This window comes from Hypanus sabinus, chromosome 4, assembly GCF_030144855.1.
Source record: "Hypanus sabinus isolate sHypSab1 chromosome 4, sHypSab1.hap1, whole genome shotgun sequence".
Taxonomy (NCBI): domain Eukaryota; kingdom Metazoa; phylum Chordata; class Chondrichthyes; order Myliobatiformes; family Dasyatidae; genus Hypanus; species Hypanus sabinus.
In genome coordinates this window covers 33,018,056-33,042,074 of record NC_082709.1, presented here as the reverse complement: position 1 = coordinate 33,042,074, position 24,019 = coordinate 33,018,056, and the positions used below count along the sequence as shown (strand labels likewise).

Genomic DNA, 24,019 nt, shown 5'->3' with positions numbered 1-24,019 from the left:
GATCATTAGGACCTCTTTTGCGGCAGAAGTGACCTGTACAAAAAGGACGGGTTGCACTTAAATCCCAGGGGGACCAATATCCTGACGGAGAGGTTTGCTAAAGCTATTGGGGAGAGTTTAAACTAGGATTGTTGGGGGGTGGGAACCCTACTGAAGAGACTGGGGAAGAGGCAGTTGGTTCACAAATAGAGACAGCTTGGAAACAGTGTGAGAGGGAAGATAGGCAGGTGATAGCGAAGGGACACGCTCAGACCAATTGTTTGAGATGTGTCTATTTTAATGCAAGGAGTATTATGAACAAAGCGGATGAGCTTAGAGCATGGATCAGTACTTGGAGCTATGATGTTGTGGCCATTACAGAGATCTGGATGGCTCAGGGGTAGGAATGGTTACATCGAGTGCCAGGCTTTAGGTGCTTTAGAAAGGACTGGAAGGGAGGCAGAAGAGGTGGGGGTGTGGCACTGTTGATCAGAAGTCAACCCAGTAGTAAAGGGGCATCGAGGGGCAGATAGGGAGACAGATTCTGGAAAGGTGTAATAATAACAAGGTTGTTGTGGTGGGAGATTTTAATTTCCCAAATATTGATTGGCATCTCCCTAGAGCGAGGGGTTCAGATGGGGTAGAGTTTGTTAGGTATGTTCAGGAAGGTTTCCTGACACAATATGTAGATAAGCCTACAAGAGGAGAGGCTGTACTTGATCTGGTTTTGGGAAATGAACCTGGTCAGGTGTCAGATCTCTCAGTGGGAGAGAATTTTGGAGATAGTGATCACAATTCTATCTCCTTCACCATAGCATTGGAGAGGGATAGGAACAGACAAGTTAGGAATGCATTTAATTGGCATAAGGGGAAATATGAGAATATCAGGCAAGAACTTGGAAGCATGAATTGGGAACAGATGTTCTCAGGGAAATTCAAGAAAGGGAGTAGAGATAGCCCAGGAAATTATAGACCAGTGAGTTTATGAACATTTGGAGAGGCATAATATGATTAGAAATAGTTAACATGGCTTTGTGAAAGGCAGGTCATGCCTTACGAGACTGATTGAATTTTTTTGAGGATGTGACTAAACACATTGATGAAGGTAGAGCAGTAGATGTAGTGCATATGGATTTCAGCAAGACATTTCACAAGGTACCCCATGAAAGGCTTATTGAGAATGTTAGGAGGCATGGGATCCAAGGTGATATTGCTTTGTGGATCCAGAACTAGTTTGCCCACAGAAGGCAAAGGGTGGTTGTAGATGGGTTATATTCTGCATGGAGGTTGGTCACCAGTGGAGTGCCTCAGGGATCTGTTCTGGGACCCTTACTCTTTGTGATTTTTATAAATGACCTGGATGAGGAAGTGGAGGAATGGGTTAGTAAATTTGCTGATGACACAATAGTTGGGGGTGTTGTGGATAGTGTGGAGAGCTGTCAGAGGTTACAACGGGACTTTGATAAGATGCAAAACTGGGCTGAGAAGTGGCAGATGAAGTTCAACCCAGGTAAGTGTGAGGTGGTTCATTTTGGTAGGTCAAATATGATAACAGAATATAGTAATAATGGTAGGAGTTGGCAGTGTGGAGGATGTATTGGCCTTCATCAATCTTGGGACTGAGTTTAGGACTCGAGAAGTAATGTTGCAGCTATATAGGATCCTGGTGGGATCCCACTTGGAGTACTGTGCTCAGTTCTAATCACCTCACTATAGGAGGGTTGCAGAGGAGATTTCCATAGAAAGGGTGCAGAGGAGATTTACAAAAATGTTGCCTGGATTGGGAAGCATGCCTTATGAGAACAGGTTGAGTGAACTTGGCCTTTTTTCCTTGCAACGACAGAGGATGAGAGGTGATCTGATAGAGGTGTATAAGATGATGAGACGCATTGATTGTTTGGATAGTCAAAGGCTTTTTCCCAGGGCTGAAATGGCTAGCATGAGAGGGCATAGTTTTAAAGCACTTCAAAGTATGTACAGAGGAGATGTCAGGGGTAAGTTTTTTACACAGAGAGTGGTGAGTGCGTGGAATGGGCTGCCGGCGATGGTGGTGGAGGCGATTACAATAGGGTCTTTTAAGAGACTCCTGGGCAGGTACATGGAGCTCAGACAAACAAAGGGCTATGGGTAACCCTACATAATTTCTAAGATAAGGACATGTTTGGTACAGCTTTGTGGGCTGACGGGCCTGTATGGTGCTGTAGGTTATCTATGTTTCTATAATTATGCTACTTTAGTAAATAGGTACAATAGCTGTATCCAAATAATTCTATTAGATTATTTTGTCTGAAACTTCTTCAATGCTTTGAATTTTTCTGAAAAGCAGTTAATCTGTTTAAAAAGAAATAAGTTAAGATTTCTTTTAACAAGCTTATTTCATTGTGACCTAGTTTAATTTGATAGCTGTTTACTAATTATATTTGTTCAAGTTAATGTCAGTAACTTAGCAACATTCTTCCCTGCAGTGAGTACAAGAAAAATGTAATTTTGTGAAATACATATAGATTATTGTTACTCTTTAAAGACAGGTTATGAAAATGAGATGGTTGGAATAGTACTCTTGCTTAATATGTAACATAAAGTCTACCTGTCATGAGTGGTGGTGGCTGGTGCAGAAATGGTGTATCTTTCCGTCGAGGTCTCAAAGTTTGCTCATCTGTGCCTGTTTCTGTCTGTTGATCCTGTGAACTTCTTGAGAACGGGTGAGGCACATCGTCATTACATTTAAGGGGAGCTACCTGTTCAGTTCCTGTAACTGTGATAGAAATAATTTTTCAAAGCCATGTGATGCAGCAGTCACTTCAATGACAATAAATTTACTCCAGACTGGGTTATATCTGGACTCTCCCTTCTTTCAGAAACAATGATCCTAAGCTTAATAATTTATTTTCAGGAAAAATAACTGGGAAAAAAATATCATTGCCTGTTTCTTTATTGCAGAATTCATACCACTGTCTCGGAATTATCTAGGAGTGTTAGACCAGATTCAATGCCGTTAATTCAAGTTTCTACTTATGGTTTAATGAATGTACTGACTTAGATGTTATACAACCTTTTGAACAAGTAGAAAGATTTCATGAGCAATGCATGCAAAAAACGTCCAGGGAACTCAACAGATCAGGCAGCATCTATGGAGGGAAAGAAACAGTCAATGTTTTGAGCTAAGACCCTCTATAGATGCTACCTGACCTCCTGGGTTCCTCAGGAGTTCCAGAGTTCCAGAGTTTGAAGAATCTCTTGTTTCTCTAGAAAATCTCATGTTATGTTGCAATAATTGCTCAAGGGTAACTGTGTTTTTGTTTCCTAGAATATTGAACATTGAAGAGTACACTACCGTGCAAGCCCTTCAGCCCACGATGTTATGCCAACCTTCTCCAAGACCAATCTAATGCTTCCCTCCCACCCCTGGAAGTTCATTCCACATACCCACCACTCACTGGTTATAAAACCTATCTCTGACATCCCCCACTCCGCATACTTTCTTCCAATCACCTCAAGATTTTGCCTCCTTGCATTAGTTATTTACTCCATGGAAAAAGTCTGTGGCTATCCACTCTATGAATCCCTCTTATCATCTTATACACTTCCATCAAGTCACTGCTATTTCCAACCAAAGGAAAAAACCCTTGCTCAGTCAATCTTTCAAAGTCTTTCAGCCTTGAGCCTTGTTCAAGTTGCTGCCTCTAATTCTTCTTTTCCCATAATCCTTTAGCTCACCTTACGACCAAATATTTTCCACCACTACTCTTTCCCTTAGTATCAGAGTCAATTTTCCTACCAACTTGACCCATTCTCCCCAATCAAATATCATAGGCTAGGTGTGCATGGTGGCACCTGGGTGTTGAAGGGGCACTAACACTTATGTTGGGTCTTTATTTGCAACTTTTAAGGAATGCCTTATGAAGTTATAAAGTAAACAGTGGACAAGCTATATGTTTGGGCAAGGTGCTTGCACAGAAGAGTAGGGACAGAACATTCATTCCCTGAAGTCTGTGATAATGGCCTGGTTCTTCTTTTATGATGTCTATTGTCCTGAGCTTAGCCACCAATGAAAAATGCATCTTTCCCCTAACAATTGACTACTGATTCAAACAAATCATCCCTAAGCATTTTGAATTTCGTGAAATCTTGTGTAAATCTAGTCTAGGAGAAAATATAGGTTGCATGGTCTTTAGTAAGGCTTTTGTGAAAGTCTCACATGGTAGGCTGATTCAGATTAAGGCACAAGGGATCTATGGTATGATGGCTAAATGGATCCAAAATTTGGCTTGGTGATGAGAAGCAGAGAGCAATGGTCGATGGGTGTTTTTTCTGACTGGATGTCTGTAACAAGAGGCGTGCTACAGTGATTGCTGTCAGAATCTTGGCTGTTTGTAATAGATGTTGGAGAGGGTTCAGAGGAAGTTCACAAGAATGATTCTAGCAATGAAAGGGTTGTCATATGAGCAGTGATTGAAGGCCCTGGGCCTGTGCTTGCTGAACTTAGAATGAGGGGTGATCTCAGTGAAACCTATTGTATGTTGAAAGGCCTAGATAAAGTGGATGTGAAGTGGATATTTCCTTTGGTGGGGGAGCCTAGGACCAGAGGGCACAGCCTCAAACTCAAGACTCATCTATTTAGTACAGAGATGAGGAGGAATTCCTTTAGCCAGAGGGTGGTGAATCTATGGAGCTTGTTACCAAATGTGGCTGTGGAGGCCAAGTCACTGGGTGCATTTAAGGCATGTGCATGTGAAAAGCTATGGGGAGAAGGCAGGCGAAATGGATCAGCCATGATGCAATGGCAGGACAGACTTGATGGGCTGAATGGCCTAATTCCGCTCATATGTCTTATGACCTGGATGAGAATTTAGAGCAAGCGGAATGACTAGTATGTTTGTGGATGACATGAAAATTAGTGGAGTCATAGACATCAAAGAAGTATAGTTAAGGATATAACAGAACATTGATCAGATGGAAAGTTGGGTGGAGCAGTGACAGATGGAAATTATCCAAACAAAAGTGAGGTAATGTACTTTAGGAAGTCAGATCTGGTAGATCTGGTAGCCCTTAATCAGGACTGATGAAGGGTCTCAGCCTGATACGTCGACAGTGCTTCTTCCTATAGATGCTGCCTGGCCTGCTATGTTCCACCAGCATTTTGTGTGTGTGGCTTGAATCTCCAGCATCTGCAGATTTCCTTGTGTTTTCTTTTTCCCGTGGCAAGGTTTGAATGGAACAAGTTTAAATTGAGAAAGAGGAAATTTGAAGGACATCAGGAGGGGCAACTTTTTCCACAGAGGTTGGTGAGTATCTGGAATGAGCTGCCTGAATCAGTGAAGGCAAGCACAATTAGAAAGCATTAGGAATGATACGAAAAACATAAAGGGGTATGGGATTAATGTGAGCAAGTGGTATTAGCACAGATGGTGATCAGTATGGATGAAGTGGACCAAAAGGGTCTGTTTCTGTCCTGAATTATTCTATGATACTATTATTCTCAACACCCAGTCCCATCTCCTACAAGTAGATTTTGGAAATACTTGTCTATTGTGGAAATGGTTCTTGAGTCATCAATGAAATTATTAAAAAGTTAACATTCTTCTGATTTGTGTAGCATTATCTCTATCAGAGTGATTATTATTACACAAATCTGTATCTTACTGTACTGGACCTTTCAGGCTCCATACAGACTTTATAAAGGCTCCAGCTACAGATCCAGAATTCCTTGAAACTGGTATCAAAGACAGACTAGGCTGTAAAAAGGGCTTTTGGCACATTGGAGTTCATAAATCAAAGTATTGAGTATAGGAGTTGGGATGTTATGTTGAAGTTGTTTAAGATGTTGGTGAGGCCTAATTTGGAGAATTGTGTGCAATTATTTAGTTATTGGGATAAAGCGTAGAATAGGCCCTTTGAGCCATGTCGTCCAGCAATCTCCTGATATAATCTGGGTCTACTCACAGGACAGTTTCCAATGGCTAATTATCCTACCAACCTATATGCTTTTGGACTGTTGGAGGAAACCAGAGCACTCAGAAGAAACCCACACAGTCATGGGGATTTCGTACAGACTCCTTACAGGCAGTGGCAGGAGTTGAACCAGGGTCACCGGTATGGTACCTGACCATTCTGACAGGCTGCATCACTGTCCTAGTATGGGGGTGTAGGCTACTACCCAAGATGGAGCTGACTAAATTTATGACACTCTGCAAAAAAAGCTGCAGAGTGTCATAAATCTAGTCAGCTCCATCTTGGGTAGTAGCCTACAGAGTATCCAGGACATCTTCAGGAAGCGGTGTCTCAGAAAGGCAGTGTCCATTATTAAGGACCTCCAGCACCCAAGGCATGCCCTTTTCTCACTGTTACCATCAGGGAGGAGGTACAGAAGCCTGAACCCACACACTCAGCAATTCAGGAACAGCTTCTTCCCCTCTGCCATCTGATTCCTAAGTGAACATTGAACCCTTGGGCACTACCTCACTTTTTTTTAATATACAGTATTTCTGGTTTTTGCACAATTTTTAATCTATTCAATATACGCATACCGTATAAAATATACAGAATAAGATTTACTTTAGTTAGTTATTATTGTTTTCCTCTTTATTATGTATTGCATTGAATTGCTGCTGTTAAGTTAATAAATTTCATGTCACATACTGGTGATAATAAACCTGATTCTGATTCTGTAAAGCATTCTGCTATCCATTACACTTCCATGCCATCCCAGCTCTGGTCACCCACAGGAAATATGTCAATAAGATTGGAAGTGTATAGAGAATGTTTATGATGTTGCCGACACATAAGGACCTGAGTTACAAAGAAAGGTTGAATAGGTTAGGGCTCTTCCTGAAGCATAGGAGAATGAGGGGAGTTTTAAAAGAGGTATACAAAATTATGAGGGGTACAGACAGTTTAAATGCAAGTAGGTTTTTTCCATTGAGGTTGGATGAGACTTGGTGTCATGGGTTAAGGATGAAGGAGGTAATGTTTAAGGGAAACATGGGGGCGGACATCTTCACTCAGAGGGTGACGAGAGTGAGGAACAAGTTGCTAGCGGAAATGGTTGATGCAAGTCTGATTTCAACAGTTAGGAGAAATTTGGATAGGTACATGGATGGGAGGGGTGTGGAGGGCTATGATCCAGGTGCAGGCTGATGGGACAAGGAAGAATAATAGTTACCACCGACAAGAAGGGCCTGTTTCTGTTCAGTATTCTATGAGTCTGAACTTAAGAACTTGTGGTCTATAGGGCTACTGGCCTGGTTCTGTAAGTTATCAAGTAGCTGCTCTTCCTCTTGTAACGGTCTCCTGTGCTCTACATTTTCAGTTTCTGTGAATTTCAAACTGGCAGCTTTCAGAGATGTGCGAACTTGTGCAATTTCCGTGAATGTTTATATCAAGAGGGGATTACAACAAAAGATTTAAACACAATAATGGGGGTCAGGTCCCAGAGAGCTAAAGATCTCCCTTATGAATTGATCTCACGCAGATTGACAATAGGAATAATCTACCTAAACTTTGGCAAATGGAGATGTCTGGAGCTTTGCCAAGGGTTAAAGTGAAGCACCACCACATCCCAGGATGTGTGAGGCCTAGGTACCAATTAAAAGAAGGAAAGGCCTCCTATCACTGTTCATCCTCTGCAGAGAGGAGGAAGAGGGATCATTGTTTCCGGAGTTTGATCTTCAGCTTACTGACTGAAAAGTATTGATAAAGTAAATTGATTTATTATTATCATGTGTACCAAAGATCAGTATTTTGCATATTGACCATACAGATCAACTCAGTACAACAGTGCACTGAGGTAGTACAAGGTAAGTCTATAAAAGTGCAGAATGAAGTATTACAGTTACATAGAAAGTGCAGTTCAGGTAAATAATAAAGTTTAAGGTCACAATAAGGTAGACTGTGAAGCCAGAAATCCATCTTGTTGTACAAAGGAACAATTCAATAGCTTTCTAACAGTGAGATAAAGTTATCCTTGAGACTGCTGATATGTTTTTTCATGCTTTTTAAATCTTCTGCTTGATGGGAGAGAGAGAAAAGAGAGACTGGTTGGAGTGGGTGAGTCCTTGATCATATTGGCTGCTTTACCTAGACAGAGTCAATGGAGAGGAGGCTGGTTCTATGATATGTTGAGCAGTGTTCTCAACATTTTGCAGTTTCTCACAGCCATGGGAAGAACAGTTTCCATACAAAGTTGTGGTGCATCCAGATAGGATGCATCAATTGAAAATTGATGAGGTTCAAAGAGAATATAATAAATTCCTTTATCCCATTCATCTATGCGGTTGATCTAGGACAGGCTATTGGTGATGTTCAATCCAAGGAATGTAAAATTCTCAATCTCAACTCTATTGATATAAACAGAAGCATGTACACTGCTCTCCTTGCCTGAATTCAATGACAAGCTTGTTTGTTTTGCTGGCATTAAGCAAAAGGTTGTCATCATAATACCATGTCACTAGGCTCTCTATCCCTTTCCTATACTCTGTTGTATACAGTGGTATCATTTGCAAACTTGGGGATAGAGTTTGACCACAGGGAGTAGAGTAGGGTACTGAGAATGCAACCTTATGGCTAAGAATTATTGTGCAGAGGAAGTTATTTAAATACATAATTTATTTAAAAATATTTAGATACAATAAACAAAAATAATGACAAACTTAGGAATAAAATATGAAATATTGTGGATTCTGGTTAATTGGGGCAGCTGCTTATTTGAGACAAATCTTAAAGAACAAACACTAATTGAGAAAATTGCTGGGATACCCTTCATTTATTTGGGACACTATGCTACTTAAATAGGGAAGGAGACAATTGCTGAACAGGTTCTTACTAGCGTCAGTCGTGCACACAAGTGTGGCCATTAGACACGACACTGTCCTTTGAGCGATCAGTTTTTAAATAGCATCAGTTGCGTGTATTTGTGTTCAAAAAGCAGTGAATTTTATCACTGATAGTTAGTGAGGAATAACTGGAAGACAATTCAGAACAGTTTTGCTCACTGTGGTTTCAAGCATTCAGGCTTGGACATGACAGAAACAGCTGAGAGTGAAAATGAAACAATTTCACTGCTTCAACAAATTAGGAGCTCACAAGAAGTTGAAGGCATTGATAATCATCTTGATTATTACAATGAAGTTGAAGAGTTTGAAGAGGCAATCTTCGATAGCATGCATGAAAACAGTCCATTATCTGCAGTAAGTGTCCTCACTGACTTCGTCAGTCCTGACAAAGGGTCTCAGCCCGAAAAGTTGACTGTGGTTCTCCCTATAGATGCTGCCTGGCCTGCTGCGTTCCACCAGCATTTTGTGTGTGTCACTGATTCTGTTCATTGAATTCTTCTGTCAATAACTAATACACTGTTTTATAATACTGTTGTACTATTGGTAGTGTTGTAAGTTATTCTATATTTCATTTAAATACATAATGTATTACTTAGTTTGCCTTTTAATACCTTTTAAAATTATTTCCATGCAACTTCAGCTATTTGGGGCAGTCGCTTAATTGGACCAAAATGTACTGGTCCTGATGAGTGTCAGATAACCAGAGTCCAATGTAATTAAATTATAGGTTATTATATTGACTGAGTGCACTAAGAGTGTCTGAAATTTATGAAACTAAATTTTCATTATCATTTCAGAAGTATCTAAGTATATCTGGTTCTATAACTATACTTGCATTTACTAGTATTATTTCAGATTCCTTTGTTCAGTTATATTCTACTGCATAATGCAAGAGATTGCAGATCAAATTAATACAAGTGAAATTATGTATCTTTATGTGTGAAAATGTATTGGATGGGAAGCAAACTAAGACTCAATTCAATAATTTTAGTGACAGGCAGTGTCAAGATGGCACCAGCGTACAATGCTCTCTCGGTTTGGAGGTTGATGTTCTGTCAGTGTTCTATTTTTTTGTGTGGGAGTGGGGTTGTTTGGGGGTCAAATTTCCTATTCCGTTTGTGTGGGGGGACTGAGGTTTTGGGGGGGAGCTGATGATCAGGATGCCATTCTTTTTTGTACGGGGGTTGGGGGAGAGTCTGATGTTTGCTCTGAATGATTTACATGTTCTTTCTTTGTTTGATGGATATCTGAAGAAATGCAAATTTCAGAGTTGTGTATGGATACATGTTTGATAATAAATGACCTTTGGATCTTTTTGAACCTTTGTCCTTCTTTGCAGCACAATAACTGGTGTAGGGGAAGGGCCAGAGCTATATGAAACCCAGCAACTGAGCTAAGATGGAGAAGGGATCCAATATTGTGCAAAGATGCGAAGGCTGACTGAGAAAAAGAGGTGAAGGAAGTCAGTTGGGAAATGCTTTATAAAAAATAATGTTTTGTGGATCTTAGAATATTTCTTCCAGGGCTGCTTCCTTCTTGCATTTAAATTAGCTGTTCAATTTTCCAAAGTCAATAGTTTGTCTGCCTACAACATCTATGCAGTTAGAACCTGATATCCACTCAGCTGTATATTTTTATAAATTTCTGTAAAATATTGATAACTTGAGCTATTAAAACAGATTGGAGCTGTTTGTAATGCTTATGTGTTGTTATTACATTGGGCTGACCAACAATGAATTAAAAAGCAGTGATTTTTGACACTACTTCATGCAGGAAGGCAATGAAAGTGGTTCGTTGTCTGCACTAATTTTATTCATTTAGTCAATCAGAAGATCATGGCAGAGTACATCACATGAATTCCTCTGTCAATAACTATTAGAAAATAATACACAATTTGTAGTATTGAAGTGATATTCATAGTGTTCTAATTTGTCTCTTTTGAACTATTTCATTGAAACTTTGGCTATTTAGGGCAGCCGCTTAATTGGGCCAAACTGTACTGGTCCTGATATGTCCCAATTAATTAGAATCCACTGTAATAGAAATACTGAATTAGTTTTTTCCCATTTCCTTGATCCTTGCTGTTTGTCAATTTCAAAATTGAATATTATTCTAGTTGCCCCTTTTACTTTGTTGATACAATGTCATTTCCTTCCATTTCTTTCCAATTGAATGTCTACAACTTCCTGCTGTACATGGAACACCAACATATTACATAGGTCAAGTGCAAATCTGATTTTAGTTAATATCTAATTAACCGATTAATATCTAATTATTTAATTTTAGCACATTGAAAATATGTCCATTTGAGTGAAGTTCCTTAATTTTCGACTTGCAAATTTGGAGTTGGATGTTAAACAAGTTGCTGACTTGTTATCATTTAAAAAGCATCAGATAAATTCCAAGTCGACTTGAGGTCTTTTTTCTCTGTCCATTCCCAAAACCTGTTTAAGATTTAATAAAATGCAAGATCCTTGCTCTCTACAAAGCTGTCATTTTGAAGGATTTTTAAAGGGAGAATGGCAGGAAACATTAGAACAAAGAAATATCACAGACTCCTTTCTCTGTCAATGGAACAGACCACATTTGAGTTATGGCTGATTGTCATGTTACAGATGTGGTTAAAAATTGTAATATCGGATATCTTATAAAGAGACAGGCAATGATTAGGTTCCCACGTTTGTATGTCTCATCCTACAGATGAAAAATTATGCTGATCATTTGACTGTCTTCAAAGTTATTGATTAGTAATTTGCTATAGATTAATTAAATGTAAATATATCTACATTGCGGAAATTATCCCAATATATAATACAGCCACAGGAAGTAATACTTTCACCGAGTGAAGTTATTTTATACTGATTTGGTTTGCCATAATTTGAGTCATTTGTTTTGTTTGTAAAACATTTTTATTTGTGCTGATTTCTGAATTCATTCAAAAGACACTGCAAGTGCTGTGAACTCATTACATTGAAAATGTATGTTAAATTCATTTAACAGGAAAATAGAGTTAGTAACGCAGCAAAGGAATACTGATCAATTAATCTGCAACATAAAAGATATGCTTCCTTCTGCACAACAACCACATGAATTAGTGAAACTTTCATTTTGTTAAAATGCACATGAGATAACTTAAGAAGGTCTACCTGAAACTTGTGACTTTTCTGTAGCAGCATTTTTTTTGCCTTGGTGTATCCACAGTAGGCAATTCCCTGATATAAAGTACAAATTTTAAGACTGCCATTCAAATCGGTACAATAATGTTTTACTGTCAGAATGACCCAGGAAAGCCAATGGATGTCTGGGGAAATTAAGGTGTTTGGATGAATCTTAGATCCAATGAGCAAGGTTCAATGTTTTTGAATAGCTAGTCTAGAAAACTGTTGTTTGAGTATAACTCCTACATGCTCACTTCAATTAACCTGTGCAATGATTAATTGATTAAGGGTGGTTGCTATAATTATTGATGCAGTTAGTCAGACAAGAACATCAATAATTGGATTTTAGAGATGAGTTATAGAATTGAGAAATTAACTAGGGATAGGAGTCCATCAGGAACATGTCAGGGCACTCTCTTGCAACTAAATGCCAATAGCTGAACATATTTTGGTATACTACCAGTGCTGTTTTGTTCCTATGCTAAATAAAATTATGTCATGGTCTTAAAACTTAGCAGGAGGCACCTGCTAACAGCAAAAGCAAAATGTGCTTTCAAATAATTCCAGCAATACACTTCAAAAGCAGGACTAAAAACTCCTTTGTAAACCCTTGAAAGTGCAAAGCATTCTTGCAAGTTTAAAGATTCGGTCACTTGAAGTTGACCTGAGATTTGTTGGTTCTGAAACTTCTGGGTGGGAGATCTGCTGAATGTGAAGATGTGCCTTTTTTATTACTTGAGTATTACCATCACCGTGGACTATGATCATGTCACTGTCAGTATTCTTTAGACTTGGTCCTTGCTTAAGGCACAGTCTTCAAGATATCAAATTCATTTAATGAATTTAATGAAGATCATTAAAATGCAAGTTTTAAGTTGTGTTTTATATAACAAAATCAATAGGGAGTCTTTAAATAGGCAGTGCTGATTTTTACAATCCATATATTTTTTTCAATTCTACATACATAAACTTTGGCAGTTTATTGCCTCAATTCTGAACTCACAGCTTAAATATGACTGTAGTAGCTTCTGCTATGTCATACGTCATGTCAACGACAAGCGTATTTTTAAGCTTGTTTAAAAATATGGCCATATAGTGTACATTAATTGTATATCTTGAAGCATGTTGTCCATTGAAAAATCAAAGATGTTTGTTTGACATATTACTGGAATTATTTTAATTTTCTATTGTGACAAATGGTGGAAAATTACTTTTGGTGAATCTAAAAATGAGATTATTGATAATTGCATTTTATTGTTCATATTTGTAACTCTCCAAGTATGACTTAGAGTCTGCATAAATACTAAATGTGTAGTACATGAATGATAATGATATCAACTAATGTGTGAACGTTCAAATGTTAATGCAGCTATGTGTTATCAAAATCAGCAGCAAATGTAACACTGCAGCAAAACAAGAGATAGCTGTACTCCAATCTGATAGCTTTACAGCCATAAGTGAAACTGCAGTTTGATGAGAAATGGTCTGAGCTCATTGATGGTGTGATCTCTCATGAAATCATCAAGAATCTTGTGGTGATTGGGTATAGTGATGGAAGGAGTAATAATTCTAGAACTGCTGTTGACTTACCAGCGATAGAGCTGTTGTCTGGGGGTTCCTCAGCATTTAGTAGCAGTTGGATGCCCGTTTGGTTGCTGATGTGTTCACAGCTTTTGAGGGTACCCCAGTCTGTGCCTGCCAAGCAAGCAGGGGCTCCTTTGCTATGACAGCACTCAGTCATCATTGGGCTAAGCTCGTCTAGACAGCTGGGGTCACTTTCAGAGTAATCCTGCTTCGGCTGCTCCTGTTTCTGAAGATGCTGCTCCACCAGCAACTGAAGTTCTGCTTCAACAAGAGCACTCGGTTTAATAATTAGTTCACGCTAGCCAATTACTTGCTTTACCTGTGCAATAAATTAGTTGACATTTCAAGTCTCTGGTAAAAACAAAAATGTATAGAAGCCTACCGAACAGCTTGGATTCTTAGACCATAAGACGTAGGAGCAGAATTAGGCCATTCAGCCCATCGAGTCTGCTCCACCATTCCATCATGACTGATCCCATATCCCACTCAACCCCATACACCTGCCTTCTCACCATATCCTTTGATGCCCTGAATAATCAGGAAACAATGCCTTCTTGTAAAACATGGTTTAAATAGAAAACCTGCAACTTCTGATGAACTGGATAGTTACTTTTTTCATCAATTCACTTCCATATCCTCTACCTATGAATAACCCAGGAACTCGATGTTACCTACGTTTGTCCTCTGAAGGTAATGGTACCAACAAAAAATAATCAAACGCTATTTATTTAATCTTATACCCAGCTTTAATAATAATAATGGGCAAGGAGTCTACTTAATTTGAGTTTGTTATTTGTGCCATGGGAGAGAAAAATGCAACCAAGTAGCAGCCCTCAGTAAGAAAGCGCACTACCTTGTCTAATGCAAATACAATGGCAATACTCCAAGTACTTACTAGAAATGTTGGAAAAGCTCTTGCTCGGATAGCGTCATTCAACTACTCATGGGAAAAACCCTACAAGTCTTCATTGTCCAAAAGGTATTCCCATAGCATTGCATCTTAGAAGCACATTCCTTCCTTGGTCAACTGATCCTTCTTTTCACAGCTTGTGCTAATTTCTGAATAAAATGTTAGCATTACTTCACTGTTCCAGGATCATACTATTTAATGGTTTCAAACAGTAAAATTTCAAAACGAACTAAAATTAAAAGCTAAAATTATTTATGTTTATGTTCCCAAATATTCATTACTTTCCTTCAGTGGAAACAAATTATTTCTTCCACTTAAAATCCTATTGAAATTTTTCACTTGAGCATCTTAACGTATTTTGTCCTAATAACATGTGAGATATTTGATTCTGCATCTTTAGCAGATGAAGGAATGCAAAAACTACCTAAAAGCAAATGTGTTACGGGCAGGTCACTAGGCCTTCAGGTCAATGAGTACCAATTCTAGTTCATCTCTGGTACCTTAAAGATACTTGGGCTGCATTAAACATTGAAATGTTGCAATTGAGAAATTAGTCAGTTCCAAAGATTCTTATTCAATTAACTCTGAGCATGTTGACTGATGTGCATTATTATGTACTCAACAAATTAAGTTACTTAATGATTCGTAAATCCACATTTAATTTTGAGCAGAAATGCAATCATCTCTTATTTCTTTAATATGTGTCAGTGAGCGATCATATAAGATCAACTCAAATATTTAATACTGGCTGATAACGCGCTCCTAAAATAATCAGCAGTTGTTTGAGAGATGAAGTGTCAGAAGGAAGGAATTGAGGTATTGCATTAACAGGACTAATGACATGAATCAAAACCTGGCATGTTCATTAACTGAGATCCTCTCCGAAAATGATCTTACATGGCATGGAACTGGTTACAAAAATTAGGAAGATCAATGGCTTAGCTATTAGTTGGACTGGAATTTCCAGTCACAAATGCTTCTTCTCAATACTAGTTATCCCTATCACCTGATTGCCATAGGTGATAGATTTAAGGAATAGTACAGTGTGTAGATCCAGGCCATAGAATGTGGTCCATACAACAGCAGGTGCACAACTCATTCAGCCATTATTTCATCATGTGCCGCTCTGTGAAAAAGTAAGAAAATTTGCTACCATGTTTTCTATTCCAGTTAATTGGGACCAGTATATTTTGGCCCAATTAAGCAGCTGCCCCAATTAGCCGAGATTTCATGCAAATAGTGAAAAAAGTATAAAAAAGACAAACTGAACATCAAATTATGTAGTTAAATAAAATACAGAAACAATTAGAACACTAACGATAGTACAACAGAGCTATAAAACATAGTTCCTAATAGTCATCAGTGCAGGAATTTATCCACTGTATGCAATGAACAAAATCAACACAGGTGCCCAGTGCAGGTAATGGACCACCTTCATAAAATGTTGTCAATGACTGCATCCTCTAAATCTTCAATTTCATTGTAATCTTCAAGATGATTATCAATATCTTCAAATTCTTCATGCAGTAGTTCCTAACTCCGTGAAGTATTGTAATCCTTTTCTTTTCACTCCTGGCTGTTTCTGCCATCTCCAAGCCGGAATGCTTGAAACTGCAGTGAGCAAAACTGTTCTGAATTGTCCAGCCGCTTATTTCTCAACAGTTATCAGTGACAATCACTGCTTTTTGAACACAAACACACTGAACTGACACTATCTAAAAACCTGCTGCCTCAGAGCATGATCTAATACCTAACAGCTACGCACTTGCATGTAATTGAAGCTAGATAGAAGATGTTCAGCAACTGTCTCCTGCCCCAATAAAGTGGTGTAATATACCAAGTAAGCAAAGGGAATCCCTGCAATTTTCTGGATTGGTTTTTGTTTTTTAAAAGTTGTCCCAAATAAGAAGCTGCCCCAATTAAACAAAAGGCCAATTAACCAGAATTGTATTTGAAAATGAACAATACTTCAAGTACTACATTGGCTGTAAAGCATTTTGGGATGTCCTGAACATAATGTAAAGTGGGCTGAATTAAACCTTTCTTAAAAACACTTTTTAAAATACGATGTACCTGTGATTTCTCATCGCATAATTGGCATTATCAGCCACCTCAGGATCCACAGAACCAGAGTAAAAGCAAGTCCTGAGAGAAGGTCTAAGAAGATGATTAATACTCAGTCTAATTTCCTCAATTCAGATTTTAAATATAATCCAAAATTAACACAGCTTTTTAAAAATTTGTTATGTCAGCTTCTGCCGGTTTTGAGTGGCATATCTGCAGTCTTTCTTTTTGCTTATAATAACATGTTTGGATAGGGAGTAATCACCATTGGTGAATCCCAGAGCAGCTGACACCAGAATGAAGCTACTTTGAAAAAAATATCCTCTTTTATGAAAAAGAGAGATCAATTTCTCAGGGATTTCCAGAGCTTTGTGAACAACTTTCTTTGTGAACAGCATTTGTTTCCAGCAAACACTGGGCCATTGAATTCAGAATGTATAAAGTTATGTAGAATAGGACATATAATTGATCTTTTGTTCTTTGATTCAAATATTCCACTTACTCCTATATCAATATCAATTGTCATACTGAAATATCATGGACCAGACTTTTGTATGGATCTGCTGACACTTCCCTGCATAAGCAGCATTACTGGGACTTCAGAAAAATGTGGATGTCGTGAAGTTGGAGGCAGTATCTTTGCCAAAAAGCACTCCTCAAACAGCATTATGTAGTGACAATTCTCCTTCACTTCAGCTACTGTTCTGTAGATGTCACAGGAACGGTTTCACTGAATTATATGGGGGAGAATAAGTGGGAGGATCAAGTACTTTAATTATTCAATTGATTTAAATCTTCAGGGATCTCTATGTTTCAGTGAGTTTTTATTTTAAGTTTTCATAATTTGAGAAGTATTTGATGGCTTAATAATTTTAAATATTGAAGAGTGCCAGATTTAACAGCTGGCTGATATTGCAAGTAATGACCTTTCCACCACTCCCCACCCACCTTCACTGTTATGCAGTCTCTACTGCATCAGTCCCTGTGGGTTCTCACTGTGAAGGATGCAATGACTTGTCTAGTAAACACTGGGGAGGACTGTGGGAGACATGAGAACATTTCTGAGGCCAGCTTAACATTGATCATATTAACTCAATGAGTACCATACAACTGAATAAAACATCTCTTTCTAACAAAGTTATTTTATGGGACTGAATGCCTGTCTCTAGTTCTGGGATGGGAGATAACACAAAGTAAATTGCAAAAAGTCTACTTAATGAAGTATGTGAAACAGGCATTTCCTTTCTCAAGGGTAGAACAAGTTTTGTATTGCAACTTCTGTCATTTAAATGAATTATAAGGTAATGCTGACTTTCAGACAGAACATCGAACTGGGGAAGCATCTGGCTGTTGGACATGGGGATGCATTATTGACCAATCAATAATAAGGTTACTAAACTATGATTGAAGTAATAAGTGGCTCACCTTCAAACATCTCAAACACCTTCATCAGCTACAAGACATTCTGGAGACATGTGGAGCATTTGGATTAGCGCAATTTGTCAATCAGTAACCCAGTGCCACTGACTGTAATTTCTTGGCCAATTATCTTTGTAGTTCACTTTTAATCCTGTTTGGTTGCTCAAGCTGTAACATAAATGTAACATTTGGACTGTTGAATGTAAGTACAAGGTCTGGAGTTTGCTGTCATGGGTCTACCTGTGGTCATCCTGCCCCTCAATGTATCCTGTTCAGATGCAGAGGACCTATCCTGCAGGCTCAAGCTGACCCAAAGTTCAAGAAAGAGGCTTTGAGTTACAGTGAGCACCACTGAGAAATTTAGCTGAGAACCAAAGCTGTTAATATTGCATTAGGAATAGAAAAGTATTAAACCATAAATTAGGGTTCTCGCCCCCTTCCCGCTATACTCTTCAACAACCTTTTAGAGTCATCTCAATATACCTTAACTTTTTTTACATTGGTTGATATCTGTGCTTACACACTAGCAATCTCTCATTTACAAGAAGAACAACTTTTCCCATTTTCACTGTATGAAATGCAATGGCACAGACAAATGATACTCAAACCATGAAAGTGCTAAGCAAAGCCATGTCCAACAAGAGGGAATCCATCCACCTAACTTGCATATTCAATTGTATTTCTGCTGACAATTCCTCACCTTTGAGGTCCCTAGAAATTCATATGGACCAGATATATAAGTACCATGGCTATGGGAACAGCTCTGTATCCTGTGGCAAATGACTCGCATTCTGATAATCCATTCCTCCACCATCAGCTACAAGGCATTGTTGAGGAACGTAGTGGAATGCTGCACACTTTATCGGACATATGCAGCACCAGCTACCCTCAACAAGCTGAACAACATCCAGGACAAAGCAAAACATCCATGGTTGGTGCATAAATGCTCATTCCCACCACCACAGTACACATGGCGCCAGCAGGTACCACCTACAAAGTGCAGAGAAGCTACACACCCCGACTATGCACAATCCTGTGACTTATTCCACCAAGTAGGACGAGTGCAGCAGGCTCCTGAGAATAAAAGCACCAATAGATTCCCATCCAAGTCGGATACAGTCTTGACTTGTTGTGGAGCCTGCTGGTAGTGTAAGTATCACCAGTCCTTCATCCTTCTCATCCCGGGTCTAAATCCGGAACTCCCTGCCCTCAGCACTGTGGGAGAATCTGCAGCAGTTCATGAAAGCTACTCCCTACTGTGTTATCTAAGGTAATTAGAGATGAAAACAATGAGATGTGAAAAAACATATCTTTCTTTTAAATACAAGGCTGGCAGGAGAAGAAAAGTGATTTGTTTTCACTTTATAATGCTGAAAGCCATTTTAATGCTATAATGAAGCAATGAAACATGGACTGTGTAAAACATGAATCATACTCACATGGACATAAAGCAGTAATCCACTTCACCAAATACTTTTGTGCAAAGTTTACACCATCAAACATATTTGACGTTGATTTTGTCTAGTTTTCAACAATGTTTTCTTTTACAGAGACATTATTAATTTTGCTCTACAATTGTTCTCTCATCTTTTGGTTCTAGTAACAAGCTATTCTCAAAATGCCCTCTGATAGTTTTCTCAGGAAATACCCCAATTAAGTGGCAGTTTACTTCAAAAATGTTAATATTGACAAATATTATAGATGTAAGTCATCACTGCAATTTTCATCTGATACCTAAACATACATCTCCCAAGTGCCAAGACTGCTTCCTTTCTAAAACTCCCTATAGAACATAACACCACACAGGTCCTTTGACCAATGATATTGTGCTAAACCTTTAACCTGTTTGACACTTAACTCCTGCATAGCCCTCCATTTTGCTTTTATCCATGTGCCTATCTAAGAGTCGCTTAAACCTCTCCTAATGCATCTGCCTCTATCACTACCCTGGCAGCATGTTCCATGCACCCACTGTTCTATGTTATACATAAACAAATCTAGCTCTGGCATCCCCCTACAATTGCCTTAAAACTATGCCCTTCACGTTAGCCATTTCCACCCTGGGAAAAGGTCTCTGAATGTCCACTTTATATATGCCTCTTATCATCTTATACACCTTTATTAAGTCACCCTTCATCTTCCTTCAGTCTAAAGAGAAAAGCCCTAGTTCACTCAACCTTCCCTCATAAGACAGTTGTCTAATCCAGCAGCATTCTGGTAAATCCCCTCTGTATCCTCTCTAAAGCTTCCACGTTCTTCCTTTAATGAGGTGACCAGAACTGAACACAATATGGTCTAACCAGAGATTTATCGAGCTGCAACATTACCTCAAGGTGCTCTTATTTTTTCCAATGTTTATTTATTTATTTATTAAATTTTAGAAAATTACAAAGAATAAATGTGATGATAAATAGTGAGAAAAATAATATTAACCCTCCCCCCCCCAACCTTTATCTAAAGAAAGAGAAGAGAAAGATTGCCTGGATATCGGAGGATCCCCACATGCTCCATTGAGTTCAAAATAATTTTAATATTTATTTTTACTTTCCCCAATTACTTTATAATTTTATCTTCAAAGGACCTATGTATTTAATCCCATCTTTTGTAGGTATGGGAGCCAAATTTTCAAAAATATATCATATTCATTTCTTAGATTGTATGTAATTTTTTCAAGTGGAATACAACTATGTGTTTCATTATTCTAACAATCCATAGTTAAATATAAATCAGATTTCCAAGTAACTGCGATAACTTTTTTGGCTACTGCCAATGCAATTTTTATAATTTTTTTCTGATACTTATTCAATTTAAGTTTTGGTATTGTCCCTTCAATGTCTCCTAATAAAAATAATACAGGACTATGTGGGAGTTGTACTCCAGTCATTTGTTCCAATAAAAGTCTTAGATTTATCCAAAATGGTTGAATTTTAAAACAAGACCAAGTAGAATGTAAAAAAGTACCAATTTCTTGATTACATCGAAAACATTGGTCAGACATATTTGAATTTAATCTATTTATACAATGGATTAAAACCTTAAATACTAATCCTCAAGCTAAAGTAGTTACAAATGGTCTGATTTCAACACCATTTTGCTTAACGAGGTCAACTAGACAAGGCTGCCCATTATCACCTGTTTTATTTGTATTGGCAATAGAACTATTAGCTGAATTAATTAGAACAGATTCAGACATTGGGGGCTTTAGAGTTAATCAAGAAGAATATAAGATTAATTTATTTGCTGATAATGGTTTGATTTATTTAACAAACCCATTGCAATCTTTGCAAAGATTATCTTTTAGATTGGAAGAATATGGGAAAGTATCAGGGTATAAAGCAAATTGGGATAAAAGTGAAATTTTACCCCCTTACCAAAGGAAATTATAATCAATGTTGATTAGTAACTCAATTTCGATGGTCAATAAATGGGATAAAATATTTAGGTATTAGAGTTGATAATGATGTAAAAAATTTATATAAACAAAATTATTTGCCATTAGTAAAAAAAAGAGGATCTTGATAAATGGATGATGTTACCAATAACATTAATAGGTAGAGTTAATGCTGTAAAAATGAATATATTTCCTAGATTGCAATATTTATTTCAAACTTTACCAATACAATTACCTCTGAAGTTTTTTCAAGAACTGAATAAATATGTAAGGAAATTTCTTTGGAAAGGAAAGTTGTCAAGAATATCATTGGAAAAATTGACATGTAAATTTAATTTAGGAGGGTTACAACTTCCAAATTTTAAGAATTATTATAAAGCAAATCAACTTAGATTTATTGCATCTTTTTTTGATGAAGAAAAACTGGCATGGATTAGAATAGAATTAGATAAGATAGGAGAAAATATACCAGAAGATTTTATATATAAATGGGAATCTAAATGGTTACGGGAAAAAACAAATCTCCTATATTAAGATACTTAATTGATTTATGGAATAAGGTAAATATGGACGATGAGATAAAGAAATCTTTATTAGCAAAAAGAACTTTAATTCAAAATAGGCTTATTCCTTTTACAATGGATAATAAACTTTTACATAATTGGTTCCAAAAGGGGATTAAATACATAGGTGATTATTTTGAAGGAGGTATATTGATGTTGTTTGATCAATTAAAAAATAAATATCAAATATCAAATAACACTCTTTTCTGTTATTTTCAATTAAAGGCTTATTTACGAGAAAAGCTGGATCAAACAATGTTGATGCCACGATCTAGTGAAATAGAAATATTAATTCAAAAAGGAAAAATTTAAAAAATTACATCTTGTATGTATAACTTGATTAAAAACAGACAATTAAATCAGGAATTCATAAATCAAGACAAAAATGGGAATTTGATTTGAATGTTAAAATTGATGGAAAAAAACTGCTCAAGATTATGTTCTGATAGTATGAGAAATACTATAAATGTTCGACTTAGATTAATACAATATAATTTTTTACCTCAAGGTTCTTGAACTCAGTTATCTGACTAATGAAAGCCAACACACCATACACTTTAACCACTCTACTAACTTGTGTGGCAAATTTGGGCAATCTATGGATGTAGATTCCAGGATCCATCTGTTGCACCATACTGTCAAGAGTCCTGCCATTAAACCTATACTTCCCCATCCTCCCTTGCTCCCCAGTTGATAAAACCAAAAGACCATAAGGCATAGGAGCAGAATTAGGCCATTCTGCCCATCGAGTCTGCTCCGCCATTCCATCATGGCTGATCCCAGATCCCATTCAACCTCATGCTCGCCATATCCTTTGATGCATTGACCAATCAGGAAACTATCAACTTCTGTTTTAAATATACCCACAGATTTGGCCTCCACAGCAGTCTGTGGCAGAGCACTCCACAGATTCTGATAATGCAGACTTAATAGCCTTGTGTAAACCATATCACTGGTCGAACCTTACATTGGATCCATTAACTGCACAGAAAGGACATGAATTTGGGAATGCCTTGACACCTTTTAGAAAACCATCTGGATCACTGAGGGAGTCTATGCATCTCCTACATAAGAGTGATTCTCAACCTCTTTGTTCCCAGACCTAAGTTTTTACGCTTGGCACTCTACGTGCACAGTGTTGTTGTCACTGACCACTTTTGAGGAGCGGAGTCTCCTGGCAGCAATTTGTTACCCTACAGCTGGTGTACTGAATATTCTTTTATCCATTTTTATTTTTTTGTAACCTTTCTAAATAAATTCATTAAATATTAAGGAATATTGTAACCACGTTAACCTGTGGTGTCAATTCTACCCAACTGGTTTCCAACCTTGCGTATGTGGCCTCATCAACTTCTGTGATGCCCTGAAGAGTTGTCAGATCTACTACACAGCAGTTAAGCATTGCTGTAGAACTGAAAAGTCATTGTTCAAATTTTGTACTCTTACATTACATAGGTAATGCTGTACAATCAGGAACAGGCCATTCAGCCCCACATACCTGCTCTATCATTCAATCTTTCAGTTTAGTGCTACTTCCCGTACTAAACCCATGGCACTCTAATCCGTTAATATTAAACATCCACCTACAGCGATCCAGTTAGCACAACACAATGCAGCTCGGGACGTCGGAGTTCAGAGTTCAATTCCAGGGTCATCTGTAAGGTGTCGATATATCTTCCCCATGGAATGCAGGGGTTTTCTCTGGGTACTCCAATTTCCACCCACCATCCAAAGACATACTGGGTAGGTTAATTGGTCATTGCAAATTGTCCCGTGATTGGGTTAGGGTTAAATTGGGATTATGGACAATGAGGCTTAAGAGGCCAGAAGGGCCTATTTTGTGCTGTATCTCTAAGTGAACTTCTCCCTGGAATAAATTCAGCCATTGATCTCCCACAAGGATCCACCTCTGTCTAGCAAAGGAAAAGCTTTGCATTTCAGTCCTGAGTTGGTAACTCTGAGTCTGTGACTTCTTATTGTAAATATTCCCTGTCCAGGAAAATACTATTCCTACATTTATTTCATCAAGCCATGTAGGAGGGATAATTGATAAGTTCATGGCCTAAGATAGAAGGAGTCAATTTTAGAAAAACTAGCACATTTATTTTTCAACATAGTCC

At 37.9% G+C, this 24,019-nt stretch overlaps 2 protein-coding genes across 5 annotated transcripts in view; one reads left to right on the top strand and one right to left on the bottom strand.

Annotated features, from left to right (window-relative positions):
• LOC132392642 (uncharacterized) overlaps positions 1-24,019 on the top strand; it is a 709,726-nt gene that overhangs the window by 156,109 nt on the left and 529,598 nt on the right. The gene's annotated exons all lie outside the window — the stretch shown is intronic.
• The window catches only part of ppp1r1c (protein phosphatase 1, regulatory (inhibitor) subunit 1C), a 120,656-nt gene that overhangs the window by 16,973 nt on the left and 79,664 nt on the right, over positions 1-24,019 (bottom strand). The window contains exons 6-8 of one of the 4 annotated variants that reach the window (XM_059966793.1): positions 13,559-13,813; positions 11,957-12,022; positions 2,567-2,734 (exon numbers count right to left, since the gene is read on the bottom strand). In XM_059966793.1, the coding sequence (XP_059822776.1) occupies positions 2,567-2,734; positions 11,957-12,022; positions 13,559-13,813 (489 nt within the window). The remainder of the gene's footprint in view (positions 1-2,566; positions 2,735-11,956; positions 12,023-13,558; positions 13,814-24,019) is intronic. The other 3 variants (XM_059966792.1, XM_059966794.1, XM_059966795.1) reach the window with 3 other exon arrangements.